The sequence below is a fragment of the Chaetodon trifascialis genome, chromosome 11 (genome assembly GCF_039877785.1).
Source record: "Chaetodon trifascialis isolate fChaTrf1 chromosome 11, fChaTrf1.hap1, whole genome shotgun sequence".
NCBI lineage: Eukaryota > Metazoa > Chordata > Actinopteri > Chaetodontiformes > Chaetodontidae > Chaetodon > Chaetodon trifascialis.
The window spans coordinates 26262753-26288881 of record NC_092066.1 but is presented as its reverse complement, the minus strand read 5'-3'; the positions used below and the strand labels follow the sequence as shown (position 1 = coordinate 26288881).

The following is a 26129-nucleotide window of genomic DNA, read 5'->3' as shown; positions in this document are numbered from 1 at the left end:
TTTTTTTTAGACAAACCTGCCCTTTATCACTGTGATAGGAGCAAACCTCGTGGTCCATGTGGAGTCATGTTATATAACTAAAGCATTAAGCAGGTGTCCTTGCTTTATGCTCTCCAGTCAAACAGCAGCTCGCTGCAGACCACACCTCCCTTCACTTAAAGCTCTTTAAATGCAGCAGCCTGACACTGCACTGTCTGTGTGTCTCAGGTTGGATGAATTACTTTCACAGACCTCTAAGCAGCTACCAGGCTGACAGGTTTGTCCACAAAGAGTATTTCCAGCAAAAGATGATTCAATGAAATATCTTTTTGGTGGACTGAATTACTCGAAATCATCTTTGAAAAACTGCCATTGATTTGTATCGAAATGGATTTCTTACAACTGCCAGGTAAGTCATTGAGTAATTTGATGCCACTTTGTACAATACCTGAGTGAAGTCTGAATGTGAATGAACTTGAAATGATCCATCCAGCTGTCCAGTGCGGCGAAGCATTGTTTACAGTTTTTCTCAGTCACTTTGGTACATTTCTTGAATCATCCTCGACATTTGTAAAACAGTAAGTAAGGTTGAAGCCAGCCTCATTCATGTAGATGAAGTTGTGGGGTCGTTCACTTGCTTCCAGTTCCATTATACACTATAGCCAGAAGACACAAAACGAGTTTTATGAATTACATGCATTTTCATTTTGGACAAGATACAGTCACATCAAATGTATACAGCACATATTGCATCTTCTTTTCAACAGCCATAGCAAATGTGTAAAGTTCACACTTACTGTATATCACTATACAATGTTGTACTGTTTACTGTGAGGTACAGTTACTGCATGCTCATACATGTTTTACCTGTACATACTGGTAACGCAGCTCCTTCACTCTTTCACCGTTTCTTTCAAATGGAACAGTGTAGAGCTGCTTCATATTCATTTGGTGTCTTTTTAGCACCCTGTCACTGGTTGAGATGCTGACTGTTTGGGTGTTTTCAAAGATGTTCTTGTCCTCTATAATGGCACTCTTTATCCCCCTTAGTCTTATGGTATTGTTTTCTACAATCATGGTGCAAATAGCCTCCTCCTGTTCAGGAGTGAAAAGGGGCCCTGCAAAACACAAAACTGAGTAAGATAAAATGTCACTGTATAAAGTATACTTACTGTATATTGTAAAATGCAAGTGGAACACTGTAATATTGTATGAAGCATTACAGAAAGTACACAGTATTACAGTAAAGTGGCCATTGTTAGATTACACACCTGTTCTGTCAATGAAAAGTCTGAAAGATTGAGGAAACAGTTGTTCTCTCAACATTTGGCTGCACCCTTCGACCAGCCTCGGCCATTGTAAGCCCATGATTGAGAACATGGTCAACAAGTGTGACTCTTATTTCATCAGGAACGTGCATATGTCCTAAAAAAAAAAAAAAAAAAAACCCTCTAATGGAAATGTATAGAAATATGCTTGACATATTATGACAACTTGTTCAACCATTTTGCATGTAAAGACTTATGCAATGAACAAATGCCTAAATGTTGTGGGGGGTGAGATTATTCAACAGAGAGCCATTATAATACATTCTAATCAACATGACATGAACAAGTGATAATGTAGGAAACAGCAGAGAATTGTACATAATCATTTGCCTGGATGTACCAAAGCATTTAGAACTTGCTGCTTTTTCGATGTGCACAAGTGACATAATGATGTGAAGATTGAACAAGTAGTTTTCAGAATTTCAGTTCTGATCTGAGAAATGTTCCAAAGCGACTGAGAAAAACTGTAACTGTATAGTGCACAACAGCTCTGCTGTTTGAAAGCACATCCTCAACAACATACCTGAAAATGACGAAGCATCGAACACTCCCTGGACACAAGATGTTTGTCGAAATTTAGTTTGAGAGTTACAATTAAAGTTGAATCATGTAAAGTTCAGTCTGTACGAGGGTGAGCAGCATTGATGGTTGTTCATTAAAGCCTCACACAACCATCCATTTGAATTATATGATAAATGTTTCAGAAATGAAATTCCTGACCACTAATACCCTTGATGTACCCTTAATGGAGGACCCGGGATCTTCTAGCTGTGAGGCAGGGGCGGCGCCAGAGAAATTTGATTGCAGGTGCTATGGGTGTGCTCCAACATTGACTGGGGGTGCTCCTAGAAATACAGTATGTGCATAAGCACACACATAAACAGTAGTAACTACACAACGTTAATATAGTTTTGCAAGTATTCCAGAACTGCATTATTATGCCACTGTCTGACATTCACTTCATTCAAAAGCCAAAGGTTATGCACAGATCGAGAAACAATGGGATTTCAATTACATTATTTTTTTTATTGAAGTGCAATCTCTCGTGTGTCTCCGCTGGTGTCTCCTTCCGGTGTCACACCTAAACAGGTCTGTGTGACACAATTACTATTGACACACTAATTAGGTAACTATCTCAAATCAGAACTGCATGAAAGTGGAAACATCCATATGTACTCATCAAATAATGTTTAAAACCATTGTGCCATGAGAGACAAAAACATCAAAATGCACAATAGATAACATACTTGCTAAGAGGATATCAAAACAGCAACCCATCGCCATGGGAAATTGAAAAAACACTTCCCATCTGACTGACATGACAGTATCACAGGAGGACTATGTGATGGTTGTTATGGCTGAGGGCGAATGCATCGATGATCTTGTCGACGTTCAGGGCTCGTGCCCTTTTAATGGTATATTGAATTGAATTGAATTGAATTGAATTGAATTGAATTGAATTGATTTGAATTGAATTGAATTGAATTGAATTGAATGCTGATAGTCAAAAGTCCAAGGTTACTGCTATGAGCATCTCTGCTACTGCTCCTCAGATAGGTTTTCAAACGGCGGAGACAGGAGAAAGATCGTTCACAGGAAGAAGATGTAATGTCAGGGATATACAGAGGAGTTTGTACAAGTCCATAAACGCGTCCTTGTATGGTGCCATGAGTGTTCAAAGTTCCAAAGTTGTGTTAACGGAGTGTCGCTGTTGTGATTTTCTTTCGAGAAGACATCGGGCTTGATGCAACTCTGCATTTAAGTTATCCTCAGTGATGTCATAATTCTGTGCCACAGTCAATAAGCACCTCTGATCTAAAAAAGATCTGTGCTTTGGGCTGAGACCCCTGACAGCACATGATAAAAAAGCACATGAGATAAAATGTCATAAAAATATACTTTGTTTAATCATTTTTTATTGGATTTCATGGGGGTGCTATGTTACCACTAGGGGGAGCTGAAGCACCGGCAAGCCCCTCCTTGGCGCCGCCTATGCTGTGAGGCGACAGTGTTACCACCGTTTCACTGTGCCACCTGCGTTGTCAGTTTGAGATTTGTATTGGGGCTTTCAAATTTCCATTTCCAGATTTCTGACAATAGTACATCATTTTTAACTACAGCTGGCAGAGCTACAAAATGAAAATGCCAAAACTGATTGGTCCCATTGACCCAAAGTGAGGTTTTTTTGTTATACTAATATCTTTGATTTTCAAATTGCTAATCAAACAAGACATTTCAAGAGGTAACCTTACACTGTAGAAAACTGATTCCAAAAAGATGGGCTGCTGTGTAAAACATAAGTAAAAACAAACCAACTGTGTTTAACAACGTTTTCACTTTCGTCCTCTCCACAATGATGACGCTCACAGAATCCTTGTGAACAACTGAGACTTCCAGGATGCTCCTTTTTATATCAAATCATGATTCAAATATATATAACAGAGAAGGGGAACATGGGGAGCTGTGCTCCAAGTCCTGCCTCAGTGGTGGGTGGGAATGTAGGAACTGGTTCAGCCCCAACCTGGACAAGAATGTAGAGTCTCTCTGTAAAGACTGTGATGAGGTTCTTTATTGTAGGCAGTAAGTTTTTCTATAGATGTGTATTTGAAAGAAGGCTGGTTCAGTGGTTAATGTTTCCAATTTTAGAGAATTGTTTTCTTGGCAACACTTAAATAAGCTGTTATTTATTTGATACAGTGGTTTCTGAAGTGTCTCCTAACAGGCCAAGCTTTGGGGTAGAGGGATTCTGCACTCCAAGATGGTGGAGAGTTTTGTGCTATGGAGTCCCAAAAAGCGAAATTCAAATGAATGAAATAAAATAATTATCTGTTGTACCCATTGTGCTTTGGAAGCAAGTATTTGTGGTGTCTTCCTGTTAAATGCTTCCGTATAAGGTGTTTGAAGTCTATGAAGTGATTGTGGGATTGTGGGAAAGACTTTCCAGCAGGCTGTCAGGGCTGGAGAGAATTTGGACTTGATTTGGTGGAAACTCTAAATGTTGATTTCAGCAAGCTCCCTGCATCACAAGGGTTTGGGTGTTGTCCACATGAACATGTGTAGTATTATATCCATATATATCCACGTATATATGGACTAAATGAAGGTTTGGGCAGAATAAAGTGACCCTGCTATACTCTGTAACATGGTTGTCAAGCAAAGTTTTTGTATTGGTTATTATAGTTTTTCTTGATGTGGTTAGGAAAGTAATACTGGAAATTAATGAGTTCTTGAGTTTTATCATTCATTCATTGATTATTGTCATTATTATTTCATGTCCAACTATGATGGTTCAAATGCTTTATCCTGGGTGATACATTACATTAACCGGCATGTATTTACAAAAATCAATGAAGCTGATGAGGTAAAACCTTAACTACATGTACATAAGTAGATGTGTCACTGAGTGTGAGTGCAGACTGAGACAGTTGATGTGCAAAGACCAAAGACCAAGAGGGAAGTCACTGGTTATACAAAGGTTTTAGTGAAGTATTCATTTCTTGACCAAAAATGATGGTGTCTGTTCAGGAATATAAACATGTATTTCTACAAAACCCTGTTTTATTTTATCAAATCAAATCAACTTTATTTCTATGGCACTTTTCATACATTACAGTAACACAAAGTGCCTCACATACATATACACACAGATACACAATTACATACACACTCACGCACATACATAGACATACGGACAGACATACATACCCACACACACAAACATACACACACCCACATACATACACTATCTGTCGCTGAGGAGACATGGCTGGGCACCGAAATCCGAGGTGAGGAAGAAGCTACCTTTGGGGGCCATGCACACCGAGAGGAATCATGGTCCATGACTGCGGGGGCGCTGACACAGGGACCACCCCAGCCCGGGCAGACAGGAGGCTCCACACCAAGGTGTAAAGCTCTCTAGCTACCCGGGCCAGGGCCATCCATGGAACAGCACCCCCATCGGTGAACCAGAATCAATTCCCGGTGTGGTAGGCCCCCAGGAGGAAACACTGGAAAATCGAGGGGCTAGAACAGTAAAATAAGATAAAAGGTATAGAAGCTAAAACAGAGGATAAAACAATAGAATGTATAAAATAGACCATAAATAATGACTAAAACCAATTGAAATAAAACATTGAAATAACACAATAAAAAATAAAAATAAAAAATAAAAATTTATATAAAATAATAATAAAAAATGTAAGAATAGAAGTCAGCTTAAGAAATTATAAATAGTTAAATGAGTCAGTTAAAAGCCTGATTAAAAAGATGGGCCTTGAGCCTCTTTTTAAAAACATCAACATTCTCTGCGGCCCTGAGGCTCTCCGGCAGGCTGTTCCACAATCGGGGGCCATAATAACTGAATGCCGCCTCCCTGTGTGTTCTAGTTCTAACTTGTGGTATTGTTAAAAGGCCAGCACCGGAGGACCTCAGGGTCCGCGAGGGTTGATACGGTAAAAGTAATGCAGATAAATAAGAAGGCCCAAGATCGTTAAGACACTTAAAAACTAGTAAAAGAACCTTAAAATCGATCCTGAAACGCACGGGGAGCCAATGCAGTGATTTTAAAACAGGTGTAATATGCTCCCGCCCTCTGGTCCTCGTCAGCACTCGTGTGGCTGAGTTTTGTAATAATTGTAAGTTATGCATGCTCTTTTTGGGAAGACCAGAGAGCAGGGCATTACAATAATCTAAACGACAAGAGACAAAAGCATGCATCAGCACCTCCGTGCTGGTCTGAGAGAGGAATGGGCGGACTCTGGCTATATTCTTGAGATGGTAAAAACCTATCTTCGTTATGTTTTTGATGTGTGGAATAAAAGTGAGCTCAGAGTCAAAAATCACGCCCAGATTTTTTACTGATTTTGAGGGTTTAAAATTGGTAAAAGTTTCTCTCTCTGGCCTTCAGGACCAATGACTAAAACCTCTGTTTTGTCCCGGTTTGCTGCCATCCATGACTTAATGTCTAAAATACAGTTAAAAAGGGCATCAATTGGCCCTGTGTCATCAGGAGACACGGCGATGTACAGTTGCATATTATCAGCATAACTATGGAAGCTGATGCTGTGCCTCCTGATGACGTCCCCAAGGGGCAGCATGTAAAGATTAAAAAGAGTTGGACCTAAAATCGACCCTTGGGGAACTCCACACTTTATCTTATGGGTTCCTGAGGAACATGTATCCATACTTACAAAGAAACTTCGATCAGTGAGGTAGGACGTGAACCAGTTAAAAACAGTACCAGAGAGGCCGACCAGGTTCCTCAGTCTATTTAATAAAATGTGATGGTCTACTGTATCGAAGGCAGCGGTTAGATCCAGTAGACCCAAGACTGTGAGTTTATGATTATCTAAATTACACCTGATGTTGTTTAAAATCTTTAAAAGTGCTGTCTCTGTACTGTGGTTCACTCTAAAACCAGACTGATGAGTCTCTAAAATATGTTTCGAATTTAAAAATTCATTTACTTACTTAAAAAAAAAGGTTTTCTAAAATTTTACTTAAAAATGGTAGGTTGGATACAGGCCGGTAGTTATTTAAAACATTGGGGTCTAAATCAATCTTCTTCAGAAGGGGCTTCACCACCACTGTTTTAAAGGAGGTGGGGAAGACACCTGTTCTTTATTAAAGAAGACAAACTTTGAAACATAAGTAAAAGTACCAGACCTTAGTTTTAAATTGGCAAGAAGCATAAATCTTAAAAATAAATGTACCATTGCATTGAATTTGTGTCTACCGTAAGGTGAGTTTAAGATTCGATCAGAAATAACCCATCATCACTCTCATATTCCTGTATGCTATTCCATTTATATACTATTCTAAAACATCAGGACAGAAGAGCTTCATGATTGGTGTTTATTGGGTAGCTAAAGTGATGGGAAAGGCTACTGTACTGCACTGTCTTCTGAATGAGGAAGATCATTGCCTTTGATGCAGGCATATTACTCAATGCCAACAAAATTCTTCCATGAAAAGAACCTCCAGCAGATCTCTCATTCATCTTCATCTATTTTACTGTCTGCTGGCCAGCCTAACCCTTGTTGCAGCTGAATATAAATAAACAGAACCTACAGCCACTGCACCTGTGCAGACAGGTCACAGAGAGCTGGTAGCACACTGTGATGTCAGTCAGACAGGTATGGAACAGCAATCTTCTACCCATTCAAACTGAAGTGAAGATGACAAATGTGATGTATGTAATGTTGGTTTACCTCACCATCTACAGCAAAATGCTCACAGATTGAACAAGTTGAAGCCTTCCCTTATATCAGCTATGAATTTTTCCAGACGTAGCTGAGACATTAACTGCTTCATAGTTAACAAACATGTACTGTATGTATGTTTTGTACTTCAAGACAGAATCATTGATAAATCAGCTGTGAGGGACAGGCGGCAGCAGGAGGAGGACTCAGTAGCAGTCAGAGACAGCAGAAAGACCTCTCCTGACTTCAGCAGCATCTACAGCAAAGGTGAGAGCTCAGGTCGTCCATCGTCACACCAGGTGCCGTCCTCCTGACAGTCTGAGGTGCAGTCAGGACCGGAGGCTTCTGTCACTGATGGACAGTATAGTCTTTAGATGTAGGAAGACTGTACAAATATCAACCACCAGAATCAAGTTGTAAACTGATCATATTAAGCATGTTAAAATTTCCAAAGAATTATTAAAAGTGGGTTTTAGATTAGATTAGATTAGATTAGATTCAACTTTATTGTCGCTCTGAATATGAATGGCGGTCTCTCTCTCTCTCTCTCTCTCTCTCTCTCTCTCTGTGTGTGTGTGTGTGTGTGTGTGTGTGTGTGTGTCTGCAGACTTGCTCCCAGCATCAGGCAGTGAGGAGATGACCAGAGGGTTTCTGCAGGAGCTGGTTAACATCTTGTTGAGTTATATCTGCAAATCAAGTCAGAGGAGTTCCAAGGTACTTAACTGTTTCTATCAACATATCAACACTAAAAACATACTGCAGGACTAATATATTTGAATCATGTACAATCATGTAAAATAATGCCAGACAGGAAATAAGTCAATAGATGATGAGGCATAGATGTAAAGGGACATTTCATTAGGAGATGACATACTTCCATTGGTAGTTATTTTGGTTTTGAAAATAAGAGAGAAAGATTGAAAGACAAAAGCGAAAAGACCAAGATATAGCACACCTGATACTTCTGTGTAGGTATAATCCATCAGTACAACGTTTTTTTTTCCCAAATCACCAAGAGTTTTTAAACCCTCCAGAGCAGATTTGGATCAGAGGATCCAAAGCATTGAACAGTACATCTCCTGTGGAGAGGACAGTCAGAGAATGCTGATAACTCATGAGATGAACTCGATCTGTGTATAATCTGTGTTTATTTATATATGCAGTGTAATATACTGCAAGCAGTTTGATAGAAATAGAAATGATGTGTCATGAGCCAATATGAAAAAAGTTGCCCAGTAGTTACAAACATTACTTTAATGACCAAAGTAATTTTATCATTAAAGCAGTAGTTATTATTTCTTTCTTTCTTTTAATTTGTCATTTTAAAACACACCGTCTCATGATAAATGTGTGGTGCATGCACTCCTCTGTGTGTGGCACAGGTTGGGATACTCTGTGATGCATGAGAGATTTGTTAGAGGGTTTTATTTTCAAATATATGTATTGAATGTTTATAAATATGTACATCATCAAATATGAGGCACAGAAAATGACGTATAGAAAAAAAAATACTGCTCCCTGTGTTTTAGGTCCTGGACTTCCACCATCCTCACCAGCTGAAGGATGGACTGGAGGGCTTCAGTTTGAACCTGCCGGAGCAACCAGAAACTCTGGAGCAATTACTAGTGGACTGTAGAGACACACTCAAGTATGGTGTCAGTACAGGTGTGTGTGTGTGTGTGTGTGTGTGTGTGTATGTGTGTGTGTGGATGAATCACAGAAACCCTCTGAATTTTGAATTCTTTGATTCTTTTCAAAAATTATGTTAACACGATAAACATGATTACTGTTTGAAAGCCTTGCCTGTTCAGCATTTTGCAGCTCCAGCCAATGACACAAAAGAATAGGAGCCTCTGTCCTACTGTTGCAACTGTATAACAAAAGTGCCCACTGGGATGCTCTTATGGTAGATAACACATGATAAAGTGCCCTCCAAAGGGCGTTTTCAGTGGAGAAAATGCAATGTAGTGATATACAGGCTGCCCTATATGCTATAAATGGTTTGAGACTGTTTCACCATAAATGCATCACAACCTCTGCATGCTGGTGCCCTTTTTATTCATTCATGTTTTTGCCTCTGCCTCTCACACAGAGTTTGCCACTGGTTCAATCTAATCTACTGTAATCCACAGACATTGGAAATAAATATTACACTCAATTGGCATGACATACCTGCTGCTGTAAGAGAGCCGAGACAATAATTACACACTGAAAAAATCCCAGAACACAAGGAGAGCAGGAACAGGAGGGCAAAATAACTCACTGATGAAATATGATGGTGTAAATCGAGGAGAATATGCCATTGTGCATGGGTGCACATATAATGGAACAGCTGTAGGGACATTCAATTATTAATAACCGTGGAGCACAATTTCATAGAAATGTATTCCATTTGCATTGCATTTGATTACTTAACATGGAGATCTCACTAAGATAAGATAAGATAAGATAAGATAAGATTTATTGATTTATTGACAATGAAAAGGCATACAAAATGAAATCAACTATATTAATGTTCATTATGTACAAAGAGTATAGGAATAACACTGTCTTGAGAAGGATGGCTCAGTTTCTCAATGGAAAAGTTTTAATTGCGCATGAGTAAAATACAGTATTTTTGTATGATTGCATGGTAGAAAATATATAACAGTAAAAAATATGTAAGTAAAGTATATTTAAGTACTAAAAATATATGTAATACTGCACAAGATAGTTGCAAAGATGCAATGGATATTATGTTGACAAAAATAATAGTAGTAAATAGTAGTAGTATAAATAGTATCACCACAGTGCTACATTAAATGATGTTGGAGTTAAACAGCTGGCAGCTGTTCGAATGAAGGACGTGTGGTAGTGTTCCTTCTTACAAAGCTGTGGCTCAGGAGGTAGAGTGGTGGTTCGATCTGGCCTCAGCAATCTCTATGTCAAAGTGCTGTGCCATTGGTGTGTGTGTGATAACGCTCCTGATAAGCAGGTGGCTTAGCCGCCATAGGAATGTATGTGTGAATGGTTAATTGCAGACTTGTTGTAAAAGCACTTTGAGTTGTTGTCTGGATAGAAAAACGCGATATAAATACAGTACAAATAAATACATTTACCATTGACACAGAGGATGCAGCAGTCTGTTGCTGAAGGTGTTGCTTAAGCCCCCCACTGTCTCATGCAGGGGGTGAGAGGGGTTGTTAATGACTGATGTCAGCTTGGCTAACATCCTCCTCTCACCTAACTCCTCAATGGTGTTCAGAGGGCAGTCCAAGTCAGAGTCAGAGCCACTATATTGACTCGCTACAGCCAACCCCACAAAATGACAACTTGTAAACACATTAAGGTCTCATTTCATCACGTTCATGTAAAGCCAAGAAAATGGAAATGTTAGAAAAAGGATGTTTTCTGACTGTTATGTTGGTTCATTTTAATACAACAGTACTATGATAAATCCTTTTGCAGTCTTTGCAGATCGGTCTTCCATTTCACACAGTTTAGTCAGATTAAAAGTGAATCCAAACATGTTGTCAAACTCTCACATTTGCGTGAAATGGGTGCAGAGGGCAGTAAAAGCCTGAGCCAGCAAATTGTCCAGTATATACGAGGCACACATGCCTTGGACCTGGAACTTTAACCCAAAGACCAATCAATCTTTTAAATGATCTTGATTGTCAGCAAACACACAGGAGAGACAACAAACAAACAAACAAACAAAACAAACAAACAAACAAACAAACAAACAAACAAACAAACAAACAAACAAACAAACCCTGCATTGACTATCCCTCCATCTCTCTTAAATCATTGTGTGCATGAAGTTTAACTATGACCTTTATTTTTCCAGCTCATCCCCGTTTCTTCAACCAGCTGTCTGCAGGACTGGATGTGATTGGTCTAGCTGGCGAGTGGCTGACCTCTACAGCCAACACTAACATGTAAGATCTCCTCACCAGTAGTGCAAAGTAATGAAGCACAATTTCTCAAGTACATATACTTAACACACCAGTTCTGTTAGGAACAGTGACATTACAGTGACTGTGGCAGAGATGATGGCAAAAAAGAAGTGGGCATTGTACTGCACTGTGTGCTGTACATTGAAGTGATGACTTTTCATTATTTAGTCCAAATTTCTACCCACTCCTTACCTTCCAGAGGAAAAGGGAAATGTTCATTAATGTTCTTCCTGTTGTTGCACATGCTCTGTTTTCTCTGTCAGTGTGGTAGTGTAGTTTTTACCTGCCACTGAAAGCACCTCAGCTGGGGTGCACTCACTCTCCCTTATCATAGACTTAAGGATGCTCTTAAAATGTATTTGCAATAATCTTGTGTTGACTTATGTGACCCAACTCAGGCTGAGGAGGAAGAGATAGAAGCCTGCTATGTAACCAAAGTGGTCACCAGCAACCTCAACTACCTGAGCTTTGACACCATACAAAGATTCACAGAGCCTGAAGACGTGCATTCAGTTCAAACCAGATTTATTCATTAAAAGCTTGGGATAAAACACAAAGGATGTAGAGTCCCTGGGTGGACAGAAAGGACAGTTAGTCAAGAACACAAAAGACAATTTCATTTTATGACACTCTCCAAAATAATTCTAAAACAATTAGAACAGAATAGGAAGTAATAGTAAAAAAAGTAAATAAGTAATAAAGAGAGTAGGCAGGGTACTTACCGTGGGGAGATTCTACAAACAGCCCCAACCAAACCACCACGTGTGCACTCTATCACTGCAAGACACAGCAAACACTACAATGGTAACTCTAATATGGTGAGTAAAGTGACCTCCACCTGCTCCGCTTACTGCACCACATGCAATGAGGGGTGTTAACACTACAAGTTCTCCCCACAGGGTTGCCCCCCAAACTGATATAAACACCTCGGAGGGGACTAACCTTCCTACCTTCCCAGTTCAGTTTACCTCGGTCAATTTGAGGCCCTGCATGCAGTCAGCGCCGGAAAGATTGAATGGCTCTCTGTAGCACAAATGGGATGGATGTCAACCCTCTTCTCCTAAAAGAAGAGGGAATAATTAGCTGCACCTGTGTTTATAAAAGCAGGAAGCTCTCAGCCCCACCCACAAGGGACAGTGCTTTCAATCTGGCCTGAGGTAGTGGCCCCCACACTTAATATCTAGTAATTATGGTAATCATGTTGACTGTTGAGAGAACTGCTTTATTTTAGCCCTGCAGTTCAAAAAGCTCCTAAGAAGCCAGAGAAGTTATAACATGTAGTCTGTCATTACAATGTAAAATAATATGATACCATATTTCATCAGGTTTACATATGAGGTGTCTCCTGTTTTCATCCTCATGGAGGAGGTTCTGCTGAGGAAGATGCAAAGCATTGTGGGATGGTCTGATGATGAAGGAGACGGAATCTTCTGTCCAGGTAATACATGCAGGGAAAGTACAGCAGAAATTTGTGGATGGATCAACTGCTGTTTTGATGACAGCTGTTAAAAGTAACACTGAACATATGCTGACACAAAGTGTTTTGCAAGTTACTTGGAAAGTGTAGTGAGGTAAGCTAGCATTTACTCCACATTAAACTCCACTGAAACTACTCTCCAGAGAAATGTATCAAGCTAAGCTACAGCAACATGGCAAAAGTAGTTTACTGCATCAAAGGTGTTTTCTTCCCCTTTTCGCCCTAACACCCTGTCAGTCTCCCACACACTGAACTACTAAGTTCTAAAATCGTACAGTATCAACATACAGTTTATAGTATATGGTTTATAGTATAAGGATATACTTTAGAGTATGTAAGAAACAAATGCACTTGTGTGTATTGCTGAGTGTGGTTGCTAATTGTCTATAAACTTTGGATTCTGCTTTTTGAAGGAGGCACAATATCCAACCTGTACAGCATCCTGGTGGCCAGATACCACTTCTACCCCGAGGTGAAGACCAAAGGGATGGGAGCTCTGCCTCAGCTGGCCCTCTTCACTTCAGAACATGTAATCAAACCTTGCACGCTAACCGTTACGCTCTGGGGGACTTAAGGATTACTCTGATTTTGCCATTATTTGACCTGTAGATACTATTTTTGTGCTGGCTTCACACAAAAATAAGCAAGAATAGTATGTAAGTCCACTCACTTCCCTCATCTTAAAAACGAGACATTTTGGGTAAAAATTAAGCTCCTATCATGTAACTTCAAATGATAAAACAACAGTAAACAACACTAAATAACAGTAAAGCAATATCTTAAACTAATTCAGAATTAGAATCAGAAATCCTTTATTAATCCGCAAGGGCAAATTGTTTAAATTAAACAATTGATTTAAATTAAACAATAGATAAAAATCTCCTACACTTCAGCAGCTATCATGCCCCTTCACTCCAGAAAAAGTCAGTTTAGATCTATAATCAGATTCTCAGACTCATCTTTGATCCCTCAAATCCTTTAATGTCCACATGAAGCATTTACATGAATGGTTTCAGAAAGAGGTTAGAAAAAAGATCTCATTAAGTTTGACCTTCAGAGAGTGAGTAGCACCAAGCACACCAAGTTTTTATCTCAAATAAAAGGCCCTTTTTCCAGGGTATCATTTCTGCAAACACATACAGATCAGTCTCTGAAGACCTTAAAACTTTTGTCTGAAAACATTAGCACATTCTTTCCAGTTATCACACATTTTGTGTCCCTCAAGATTTTGTCATAAGTGATTTTTTTTTTTGAGTGATTAGTCTGATCTGACTCCTAATCCTTAACATTCCTAATGACAGGTTTCCATGTCACAGTCATTGCTTATCTATGACCAAAGGGAACACATTAGCACATCCAAACTTCGGTTCTACTGAAAAAATTAAAAAGAAAAAAGAAAAATAAAATGGTGACACATGCAATTCCACATAGATTGTTTATCTTGTCAGATGTCAGTGCCATTTCAATACACATACCCAAATCATGGAGGGAATAGAGGCAGACTGTGATGGATTGATTTTTTACAAACTCTTACACTTAATGATTTAGAGATTCACAGGTAAACTTTCTATCGATTTCTTAATTTATCATGTTACAATTGTGAATTTCTATAGGCTTTCCCCGATCCCATTAGTTATTCTATCAGATATAAACTTGTTACTTACAGCAGAGTTGTTACGAAAAAAAAAAAATTGACTTCCAGTTTGTCTTATGTAATGGGTTCATCCACAGCACTTTAAGGACTTTTAGCTTATAAATCAAACATCAAAGATCATTCTTGTGTTAGGACATAGTAGTTCAACAACACAGTCCTCAATCAAGGTCCACTTATTGTTTTCTTCAAAGTATTATCCCAACCTAACTTATGATTATGTACTGATGCTGTCTGCATTCAGTTTCACGGGACATGTGCACCTGGGAACTTCTTCTTAGAACCAAACAATGCAGCCACTTCTCTCAGCTGAATAAATGTGTACCTGTTTGTAGTGTCATTGAAGTGGGACAAATGAAGATGAATGGCTGTCTTTTCACCCACTCAGAGTCACTATTCAGTGAAGAAATCTGCAGCCGTGCTGGGGATGGGCAGTGAGAATGTGGTCGTAGTGAAATGTGATGAAAGGTGGGTAAGCTACTAAGTCACTAAATAAACATTTGTTGATTAATAGTCAATATGATGCATAACAAAAGAAATGTTTGCTCACCTGTTGCAGCTTTATATGTGTCTGTGTGTGTGTTCTGGGGAAAGTTTTGCATGCATGTGGGCTAGTAAAAACAGGCAATTCTTCCTCACAAAGAATTGCATACAGTAGGTTGGTGTCAGGTGTATGTCAAGTCGACATGTCAGGAACTGTTTATTGACCCTTTGTCTATATTTTTGGTTCTTCAAGAGGGAAAATGATTCCTGCTGAACTTGAGTCTTCCATTGTTACAGCTGAGGAAAAGGTATGAAGGAAAGACAAAACAATGTTATAAAAACTCTTCCCATATGTGAAGTTGTTATTAGAAACTGTTAATTATGTTCAAATTGTCCTGAATCTCATGACATTAAGACACGTTTTAAACTTCTGGTTTGTTACCAAAATTCCATTTAAATGTGTTGCCTGCCTCTATGTATGATACAGTCACAGCTGATTGTGTGCAGACAGTTGAAATGTACAATACAGTGCACACATATGGACAACTTCAGTTCTCTCTCTCAGGGTTTGGTTCCATTCTATGTGAACGCGACAGCAGGCACCACAGTGTACGGAGCCTTCGATCCTCTCAATGCCATTGCGGACATCTGCCATCGCCACACACTGTGGATGCATGTTGATGTAAGGTTCCTCCTGCTCTCTCTCTCAGATCATAGTCAATATAAATTAAATGAGTCTGCACAATATGTGAAAGGGGCAATACAATGAGGCCAAATGAATTTCTATAGATATTGCTTTTCAAAGAATAAAAAAACAAGTTTCAAAAGTTTCAAAGCCTAAATTATTAGAATTATGGTACATTATTGACACTGAGGATGCTAGCTCCTAAACTGAAGAAGATCAAAGTTCTCCTGTAGGGGACAGAAAACCAAACTGATTACAAACTGACTGTTAGTGGCCCTGTGTGAAGTTATGCATGACTCTCTGACAGCAGGACAACTGAACCCTTGCCCAGTTGTTTGTATGTATGTATGTATGTATGTATGTATGTATGTATGTATGTATGTATGTATGTATGTATGACCACCAAAACATTCTCAGTAGTTAAATATTAACACCCAATCTTGGGAATGTATGTACTTTTTCCTTAGTATGGACTGCTACTTAAAAAAACATTGACAGAAAAATGTTGTTGTTGCCAACAATCAGACAATTGAATAGTCACACAAATGCACACAAATACTGCTTCACAATTAATATTCACACCTGGTTATATCATGTGACCAGTGCCACACACACACACACACACACACACACACACACACACACACACACACACACACACACACACACACACACACACACACACACACTATTTTGCGGAAGAATGTAGCACTTAAATAAATCTGTTTTGTGGGCACTCAGGCAGCGTGGGGTGGAGGCCTGCTAATGTCGGACAGACACAGGATGAAACTACAGGGCATAGAACGGTAACTGAATCAATATACAACCCGACCCCTCACACAACATCTATCTATCTATCTATCTATCTATCTATCTATCTATCTATCTATCTATCTATCTATCTATCTATCTATCTATCTATCTATCAAACAAAACTTCTTCAATATCAAACAAAAATAAAAATTTGACAGAGAATAAAACTTACTGAGGCAAAAAAAAAAAAGTGTCATCTCAAAAGTAAAACTTGTAACATGCAAACAAATTATTTGTGCAATTGTGTAAACTATTGGTCTTTTACTTTTGTCATATCCTCTGTTTCTTTCTCACTGCTCAGACTTTTGCTCTCACCGTCAGCTTTGCGGTCTTGTTGCCAGCTCTCTCGTTTGCGCTCCCTGAGTTTTTGTTTGCGATTCTGACACAAACCTCTCAGGTGGGTGGGCATTTCAGGGGTGTGTCACCATTGGCTAGTGAGTTTTTGAGTGACAGCTCAGTGCCCAGAAGTTGTCGCAGGAGAAAGTAATCGATCGGCGATTCCTCCAAGTACGCATTCGCATGCCCCAGACGCAAACACGTAGGGCAACGCCACCAGCCCTGGACTTCACTGGCAAAGCTCTGAAGTCTCACGCATTGGGCGACACGCATTTCAACCCATTCACATGCTCACACGCCATATCTTGTATTTCTCACACAGAGAAGTTACCAGGATAACGCCCACCAAGTTGCGCCACTACTTTTTAAAACAGTGGAACAGGTAGAGGAATTGGTGATGTGTCGGTCGCGAACGAAACGGCTCGTAGAACGATTGGAGCAGTCTCCTGCCTGAGAGCCAGAGCGGGAGCCGCTTTGGTTTTTTTTTTACGCACTGAGCAGGCTGGGGAAGGGCGGGGGTTATACACACACACACACACACACACACACACACACACACACACACACACACTTGCACTAAGAAATGCTGAATTGAATAAATATTTTTATTTGTACCAAATTACGTGTCATTTATCAGGTCAGACCCCGTTCCCACCCCAACCCTCACTGCCGCTGCCAAATCTCACTCTGAACTCAGTTCAAAACTTGAGAGCCCTGCACAGGTAACGTCAATAATAACGTGCGTAGCCATTATTTATTTCATAAAATCAAACCATTTTATACAATATACATTTCTTGAACTCACATACTTATTGCATTAGCTTGCAAGATAAAGATATTTACATGCGGATGAAGCTAGTTTAGTTTAGTGGGCCAGTGCTAATTAGTTAGCACTAAACAGCTATGAAACAAATACCGTTACCCCTCAAAAAATGCACTGTCCTCATAATTTTTGACCAGAGCATTAACAATCAAGCCATATTTGAGATGAGTTAATGTGAACCAGTAACACATAACACATTGTCTCAAATTTAGAATTTTACTCGTAAATCATGCAATAAGCAGGATGATTCATCATGTCCAGGTTTATTTCTCCATATCAACCTTCTCAGTCTTTCCATGTTAACTTTACATGTTACTGGTTCACATTAATTCTTTTTTTTTTTTTTTTTTTTTTTTTTTGGAGAGATGCTGGCGGATGATGGCGGTGCACACAGTTGCTGCGGCTAGTTGCTCTCCCAGTTGGTGCTTTGTATGTGTGTTTGTATGCATGTTGTTTTTTGATTGGTGTACACTCTTGTGGGCTGGTAACAACTACAGCCGACATGATCTCCTTCAGATAGGAGCTTGTTGCCAACAGAGTGTTACAGCCGAATTTGTCCGCTCACACAACATTCCAGCGGATCTAGCAAGAAGACAGGGCGCTCCGTGGACTACTCTCCCAGCAAGGAGGTCGCGGCGGCGGCGCAGAGAGAGGAAGCAGAAGCGGGGCTGTGGAGCCAGTGCGCTAGCCAGGCTACGGCGACAGCCACATCGAGCACCACTACCCAGTCTCTTCCTCTCAAATGCCAGAGCACTCGCGAATAAGATGGATGACCTGAGGCTACAGATTGCGACAAACGCCATAAGGAATACCAGCATTCTCTTGATCATTGAGACCTGGCTGCATTCATCCATTCCAGACAGCGCCATCGAGCTAGCAGGCTACACCGTACAGCGCCGCGACAGGACGAGGGACTCCGGAAAGACCAGAAGAGGTGGGCCCTGCATGTACATTAATAACAGCTGGTGTACAAATACAGTGATTGTAGACAGCCACTGCTCCCCAGACCTGGAGTATGGGACTGTCAAATGTAGGCCCATCTACCTCCCCAGAGAGTTTACCGTTGTCATGGTAACAGCTGTATATATACCACCCGACGCCAATGCTAACTCGGCACTTATAACTTAACTCGGCACAGACACTTATATGGCAGTTTTAGCAAGCAGCAGAACTTACATCCTGACACTGTGCACATCATAGTAGGGGAATTTACCCATGTGGACTTGAAAAAAGTGCTCCCTAAGTTCCACCAACACGTCAAGTGTGCCACTAGAGGAGCCAATACACTGGACAAGGCATACACAAACATCAAGCAGGGCTATAGGGCCACCCCACTTCCACATCTGGGCCAGTCTGACCACATGTCCCTGCTTTTAATTCCTGCATATGCCCCCCTCAGGAAAACTGCTCCCACCATCACAAAAACTGTTAAAACATGGCCTGATGGTGCAACTCAGCAGCTGCAAGACTGTTTTGACAGGACAAATTGGGACATTTTCAAACATACAGACCTAGAGGTATTCACGGACAGTGTGCTGTGCTACATTAAGAACTGCATGGGCACTGTCACAGTGGATAAATCTATCCGGATCTACCCCAACCAAAAGCCCTGGATGACCAAGGAGGTTCAGCAGCTGGTGAGGGAAAGGAGAGCTGCTTTCAGGTCAGGCGACAGGGCTCATTACAGCACAGCCCGCGCTAACCTGAGAAGAGGCATCAGGAAGGCCAAGTCGGACTACAGGAGGAGGATAGAGGACCACCTGGACAGTAACAACAGCAGGCAGGTGTGGCAGGGGATTCAGCAACTCACCAACTTCAGAACCAACCTCGGTGCTGCTGAAGGGAACGCCTCACAGGCAGAGGAATTAAACACCTTCTTTGCTCGTTTTGAGGTGGAACCAGCAGAAGCAGCAACAACACATTCCACAGCTCTCAGCAGCCCGAGCCTCATAGTAGAGGAGCATGAGGTGAGGTGCGTGCTAAGGGCTGTCAACCCGAGGAAGGCTCCTGGACCTGACGGTGTCACCGGGCGTGTACTGAAGGACTGTGCAGATCAGCTGGCTGGAATCTTCACCAAGATCTTCAACAAGTCCTTGTCCCAGTCCGTCGTCCCACCCTGCCTAAAATCCTCCACAATAGTCCCCCTACCCAAAAAACGCCATATCTCCAGTCTGAATGACTACCAGCCGGTCGCTCTCACCCCAGTGGTGATGAAGTGTCTTGAGAAACTGGTACGAGGCCACATTACATCACTTCTCCCCCAAAGTTTGGACCCTCACCAGTTTGCTTACAGGGCAAATAGATCAACTGATGATGCAGTAGCCACAGCCCTCCATGTTGCACTGTCCCACCTGAAGCAACTGGGGAGCTATGTGCGTATGCTCTTCATGGATTATAGCTCTGCATTTAACACCATCCTTCGCAGCAAACTGGTGCACAAACTGGGGGACCTGGGGCTTCCACATTCCACCTGCACATGGATTAACAGCTTCCTGTCAGCCCGCAGCCAGAGGGTTAAAGTGGGACACCACACATCCACTGCCATCAGCCTCAGCACCGGCTCCCCACAGGGCTGCGTGCTAAGCCCCCTGCTGTACAGCCTCTACACCCATGACTGTACCCCCACCCACCAAAGCAACCACATAATTAAGTTTGCCGATGACACTACAGTCGTGGGGCTCATCTCTGGAGGGGATGAGACCTGCTACAGGGATGAGGTGCTGCGGCTGACAGGGTGGTGCAGAGATAACAACCTGCTCCTCAACATCACAAAGACAAAGGAGGTCATCATAGACTTTCGGAGAAAGAGCACGCACATATTACCACTGACCATCTACGAGGAGGGCGTGGAGAGGGTGGAGGGCTTCCGGTTCCTGGGAGTCCACGTTGAGGAGGACCTGACCTGGAGTGTGAACACTTCAGCGCTGCTGAAAAAGGCCCAGCAGAGACTGCATTTTCTGAGGGTGCTCAGAGGGAACAACATCTGCCAGAGACTGCGGGTGTCCTGTTATCGGTGCTCTATTGAGAGCACCTTAACATACTGTATTTGCATATGGTTCAACAGCTGCACAGTGGCCCAGAGGAAAGCACTTCAGGGGGCCATCAAAACTGCAGAAAAGATCATCGGCTGACCTCTCCTCCCATTGGAAGCACTGTACCATGCCTGCTGCCTCAAAAAAGCACAAAACATCACGAGAGACACTTCTCACCCTGGTCACCACCTTTTTAAACCTCTGCCATCAGGTAGACGCTTCAGGTCCATCAAAACACGGACAAACAGAATGAAAAACAGTTTTTATCGAACAGCAGTAACCTACCTCAACTCCCTAAAGCTGTAAAAAAAAAAAAAAAACTGGGACAGTGCAATAAGGTGTGGTATGTGGGGTGTGTATGTGAGTTTTTAGGATTATTTATTTTTTATTTTACTCTAGTGTTTTATCTTTTATCTTTTATTATTTGGATGCACTGACGGGACTGCATTTTTAATTTCGTTGTACTGGTTACAATGACAATAAAGTTCTATTCTATTCTATTCTATTCTATTCTATTCTATTCTATTCTATTCTATTCTATTCTATTCTATCCCACTAAGCTAGCTTCATTGTGATGTAAATATCCTTAGCTTGCAAGCTAAAGCAATATGTGAGTTCCACATATGTATATTGTATAAAATGGTTTGATTTTATGAAATCAATAATAGCTATGCACGTTAATATTGACATTACCTGTGAAGTCTCTCCGGGGCTGGTGGCATTGCCCTGTATGTTTGCGTCTGGGGCATGTGCATGCGCAGTCGGAGGAATCGCTGATCGATTACTTTCTCCTGCGACAACGTCTGGGCACTGAGCTGTCACTCAAAAACTCACCAGCCAATGGTGACGCACCCCTGAAATGCCCGCCCACGTGAGAGGTTTGTGTCAAAATCGCAAACAAAAACTCAGGGAGCGCAAACGAGAGAGCTGGCAGCGAGACCGCAAAGCTGACGGTGAGAGCAAAAGTCTGAGCAGTGAGAAAGAAACAGAGGATATGACAAAAGTAAAAGACCAATAGTTTACTCAATTGCACAAATAATTTAGTTTTATTCTCTCTCAAATTTTTATTTTTGTTTGATATTGAAGAAGTTTTATTTGATTATTTTGACACGAATCTGATTCCATACAGGTCTAAGATTGCCAATGTCATCAGTCAGAATGAAATTGTTAAATTGGCAATGATTGCTTTCCAGAGCCTGGTCTGTAACATGGAATCCTCATAAGATGATGGGAGTCCCTCTGCAGTGCTCTGCCATACTGGTCAAGAAGAGAGTAAGAAACAATCCTCTTCAATTTAAATGTGCATTACAAAATACATGACCACGTCTGGGGGCTATTTACTGAATGTTTTAACCATGCTAGCATACTAGTTAGCGTCAGGGATGGCAATGTGAGTCTGTCTCTCGATTAGTCCACCACTTGAAAATTTTCAACAGTGATCAGATCAATTGCTAGAAAATTTTGCATTGACATTCAGGTGTCCTAATGATGACACCTAATGATGTTGGTGATCCTTTGACTTTTACTTTTGTGCTACTATGAGGTTGACATTTGTTCAGAGTAAAATGTTTCAACAACTCTTGGATGAATTGAATACCACAAAATCTAGTTCAATCATGATCTTTGTGTGGCTGTTGACTGTTAATTGTGTTCCCTAGAAGGTTTCTGTAAAATTCACCATGAATATTTTGTGCAATCCAAGAAAAGAGGTCAGTATGAAAGCTCCAGAAGAACCATCTTTTTTCATCTTTGTCAAACAAAGTGCTTTGAGTTGCAACAGAGTAGTCAAATTTAAGCAGAACCTAAAACTTATATGTATATGTTTGATGAAAACATAATTCTAGTGGCATTATATTTTCATTACATTACAAGAATACTGTTCATCCCAAAGGATATGACCCAAGTTTTAAAGGTTTGAACAAACTTCAAAGGCTGAGGAAGCTATAGGATAACAAAAGACAATATAAAGAACTATTCTTTTTGTTTTTTAAATAACCTTGTCACATGATCTTAAGTCTTTCAACAGCCTAAAAGCAGCTAAAAACCAGTGATTTGGATGTCTAAAGTTAATATTTACCATAATATTTCATCTCTATCTATAAATACATACATACAGTGTGTGTGTATGTGTGTGTGTGTGTGTGTGTGTGTGTGTGTGTGTGTGTGTGTGTGTGTGTGTGTGTGTGTGTGTGTGTACACATCTTGTATGGAACATTCATACAAGATACAGCTGTATCTTGTATGAATGTTCCATGGCCCTCTCTTCTGCAGGGTCTCTTAAAGGAATGTAATGAGTTGGGAGCTGAGTACCTTTTCCAGACAGACAAGTCCTACGATGTGAGCTATGATACTGGGGATAAGAGCATTCAGTGTGGCCGACACGTGGATGCCTTTAAACTTTGGCTCATGTGGAAGGCAAAGGTAATCATGCACAGTATCATTGTAACTCCAGTATGAGAAGGTTAATATTCTTTTCACTCTTCCCTCTTATTCTGACACAGTGCATTCTGTATCTGAGACTGAATCTAATCTTTGAAGCAGGAACCTTTCTGTAAATATACATTTATTCACATTCAACTCATTTACTGAGAGAGATGGTGGCTTAGGGCTCAGGTAACATGAATCTGTATATAATGCAAGATAGGAACTGATGCACAAGGGAATCAGGATGTAATCAACTTATTTTGGATAACATCCTTGTCCAGTTCCATGTAATCTGGAAAAGGCTGAAGCACGCTGAATACGTTGCTCAAAGAAGGAATGAAAAATCCCAATGACTTGAGGATGGTTGCAGTGAATACTAAATAAATCAGCTCTTTGTATTTCCTTTAAAATGCCTATGTCACCACATTCCATCGAAACATCTCCTGAACCAGCAGGAGTACACTCATAGACAGATTGAATAGAGAGCACCCAAAATACACTGTGAGAGGATTGCCACCAAAACTCCAAATAGTGCCACAGAGTGGACAGAATTTAATGTAACACAGCATCTTATATAGTTTTACTGGATGACTCACAATAAAAATGTAAGAACAAGTACAAATGACAAAGTTTTGTCATTACATGGTGTGGTGTACTAGGTGACATTGCTTTTTATATTATTGGATGCTGTTTGACTTTACAGTTTCTTCATTGTTCACTTATTTGTCTCCATCTTCCCCCTTGGTAAGACTGCGTAATGTCTCTCTGTCTTTTTAACTTGCTGTCTCTCTCTCTGTCTTTGTGTCTGTTGCTCCCTCTGTCAGGGCTCAGAGGGTTTTGGAGCTCAGGTCAACAAATGCTTAGAGAATGCTGAGTATCTGTATGATCAGCTGCAGAGGAGGACAGAATTTGAACTGGTCTTCAAAAACAAAGTAAGGCCAGTTTTCATGGGGGAAATGATATATCTATTTTTTGATCACACTGTGTTCCATGTTTAAAATGTTTTGTAATAAAAGAAAAAATCTCCATCTTGACATGATGGGGTAACAGAGATACAGACTAGATTAAATCATCTAACAAAGATAGGCTATATAACATTGAAATAGCTGTTGAAGTGGCAGTGGTTATTAAAAGATTAAAATACATTCAGACATTTAATTTAGAACCAGGATAAATTCTCTTTGTTGAATATAATTATTATTGCAATTCTCTTAAAACAGCAGTTCTATGTCTCCTTGACATCTAAAAAGCCTTCATTTTTAGAACTTAATTAGAAAGCAGATCCACCAATACAGCATGACTGGTAAAAAATTGTGAGTGAGATAATGTAATGGAACTGTTGACCCATAAGATGAGGACTCAAGAAGAACAATGTCGCGAAAAGTGGGTGAAATGGACTGTTTATACAAAGAGAGGATAAGGACGATCATATTGATAACAACACGGGAGCAAACTGTGGAGACATGGCAATCCATTATGTTCTTTTTCTTTTGGGGTTTGTCTTTCTTTATATTATTATCTTCTTTACATGTTTGTTTGTTTTTTTAAAGGAAACAATAAAAAGAAAGTGTTATAAAAAGCCTTCATTTTTCAACCTAGTTTAACCTGGTTTAAAACTATAGATGTTTACCAAGATAGATACATTTATCCCTGAAATGATGAATTAAACGTCTTGCACTAACCATGTACAGGACTACTGTTGTACATACTTGGTCCTAGTTCCAGTTTAGTTTCAAGTTAAGATTGTAGCTACTTCTTTTTTTTTTTTTATTCACCTCTTTGGTGATTTTGGTAGAAGAGGAAACAGTCAATTCTTACTGGGCATATGTGTCATCCACCTCTCACACAGCCAGAGCACTGTAATGTGTGTTTCTGGTACACACCCCCCAGTCTGAAAAGCCTGCCACTTGGACCTGACAGAGACACAAGACTTCATCAGGTCAGTAGACGCATCAAAATGGTTCCTCCGGAGTCATTCAGTAATGGCCTGGCACCACTGCTTCAAAGTAATTATATTAGATGGTGATAGTCTCTTCACGTCTCTACAGGTGGCTCCTCGGATCAAAGGCAGGATGATGGAGAAGGGATCTGTTCTGATTGGCTATCAGCCTTTGGGGGCCAAAGTCAATTTCTTCAGGTGTGTGTTGTCAAATCCTGCCACACAGCAAGAAGACATAAACTTCCTGCTGAATGAGATCGTCTGGCTGGGCCGTGACCTGTGACTTCTGATATGATCATTTGGTTTCACCTCAGTTCATGTCACTTTGAAGGAAATGAGTGCACCTGACTGAGACCTTTGTTTTACTGCCAATGGCAATAGCCTACATTGTATCCAGCCTTAGTACACAGGTTTTTGACAACTGCTTCCAGCTATGCTTCACAGCCTCTGTTTAACAGTAGAACTTTTCTCTCTTATTCCAGACATTAAACAGGTTTTTCAAAAGAGGCTTTGGTAATTGGCCTTTCCCCTCCAAGCTATGGACCCATCTGCTGTGTGAACTTTTTTCACACTTTTTTTTTTAAGATTCTCAGGGCATCTCAGTCAAGTGAATATATCTAAAAATACCTTTAATTGTATGTCTTAGTGTCCCTTTACATTCTGTAGACCATATTAGATCCTTGGGAACTGATTTCTGAAACCATCAGAAGTTATCACTACAGTATGTAATGTTGCTATGCTATGCTGAAATGCACTGTATGTACTACCTGTAGGTAGGGATGTCCCGTTGTCACGTTTTTTGCCCCCGAGTCTGAGTCATTTGATTTTGAGTATCTGCCAATACCGAGTCCCGATCCGAAAGAAATAAATATTTAATCAATTATTAATACATTAATGTTGTGTTTTCCGTTTGAAACACACACACTTAAAATTGATGATGTATATACCGACATTTATTGAAATACAGGATTACATTTTAATTTTAAATTTATTTTAATATTAAATTGATTCTTTAAAACCA

The 26129-nt window shown here is 40.4% G+C and overlaps 1 protein-coding gene across 1 annotated transcript; it reads left to right on the top strand.

Moving 5' to 3' along the window:
• Positions 1 to 330: 330 nt before the first annotated feature.
• On the top strand, positions 331 to 25391 carry LOC139338857 (glutamate decarboxylase 1-like). The gene is made up of 16 exons (XM_070974146.1): positions 331 to 388; positions 7661 to 7774; positions 8115 to 8221; positions 9037 to 9172; positions 11337 to 11427; positions 12771 to 12883; positions 13336 to 13451; positions 14962 to 15041; positions 15310 to 15364; positions 15622 to 15738; positions 16483 to 16547; positions 21939 to 22017; positions 23017 to 23166; positions 23994 to 24101; positions 25019 to 25108; positions 25218 to 25391. Exons 1-16 carry the CDS (start codon positions 367 to 369, stop codon positions 25389 to 25391), a joined length of 1617 nt encoding a protein of 538 aa, XP_070830247.1. The 5' UTR covers positions 331 to 366.
• The last annotated feature ends 738 nt before the right edge of the window (positions 25392 to 26129 follow it).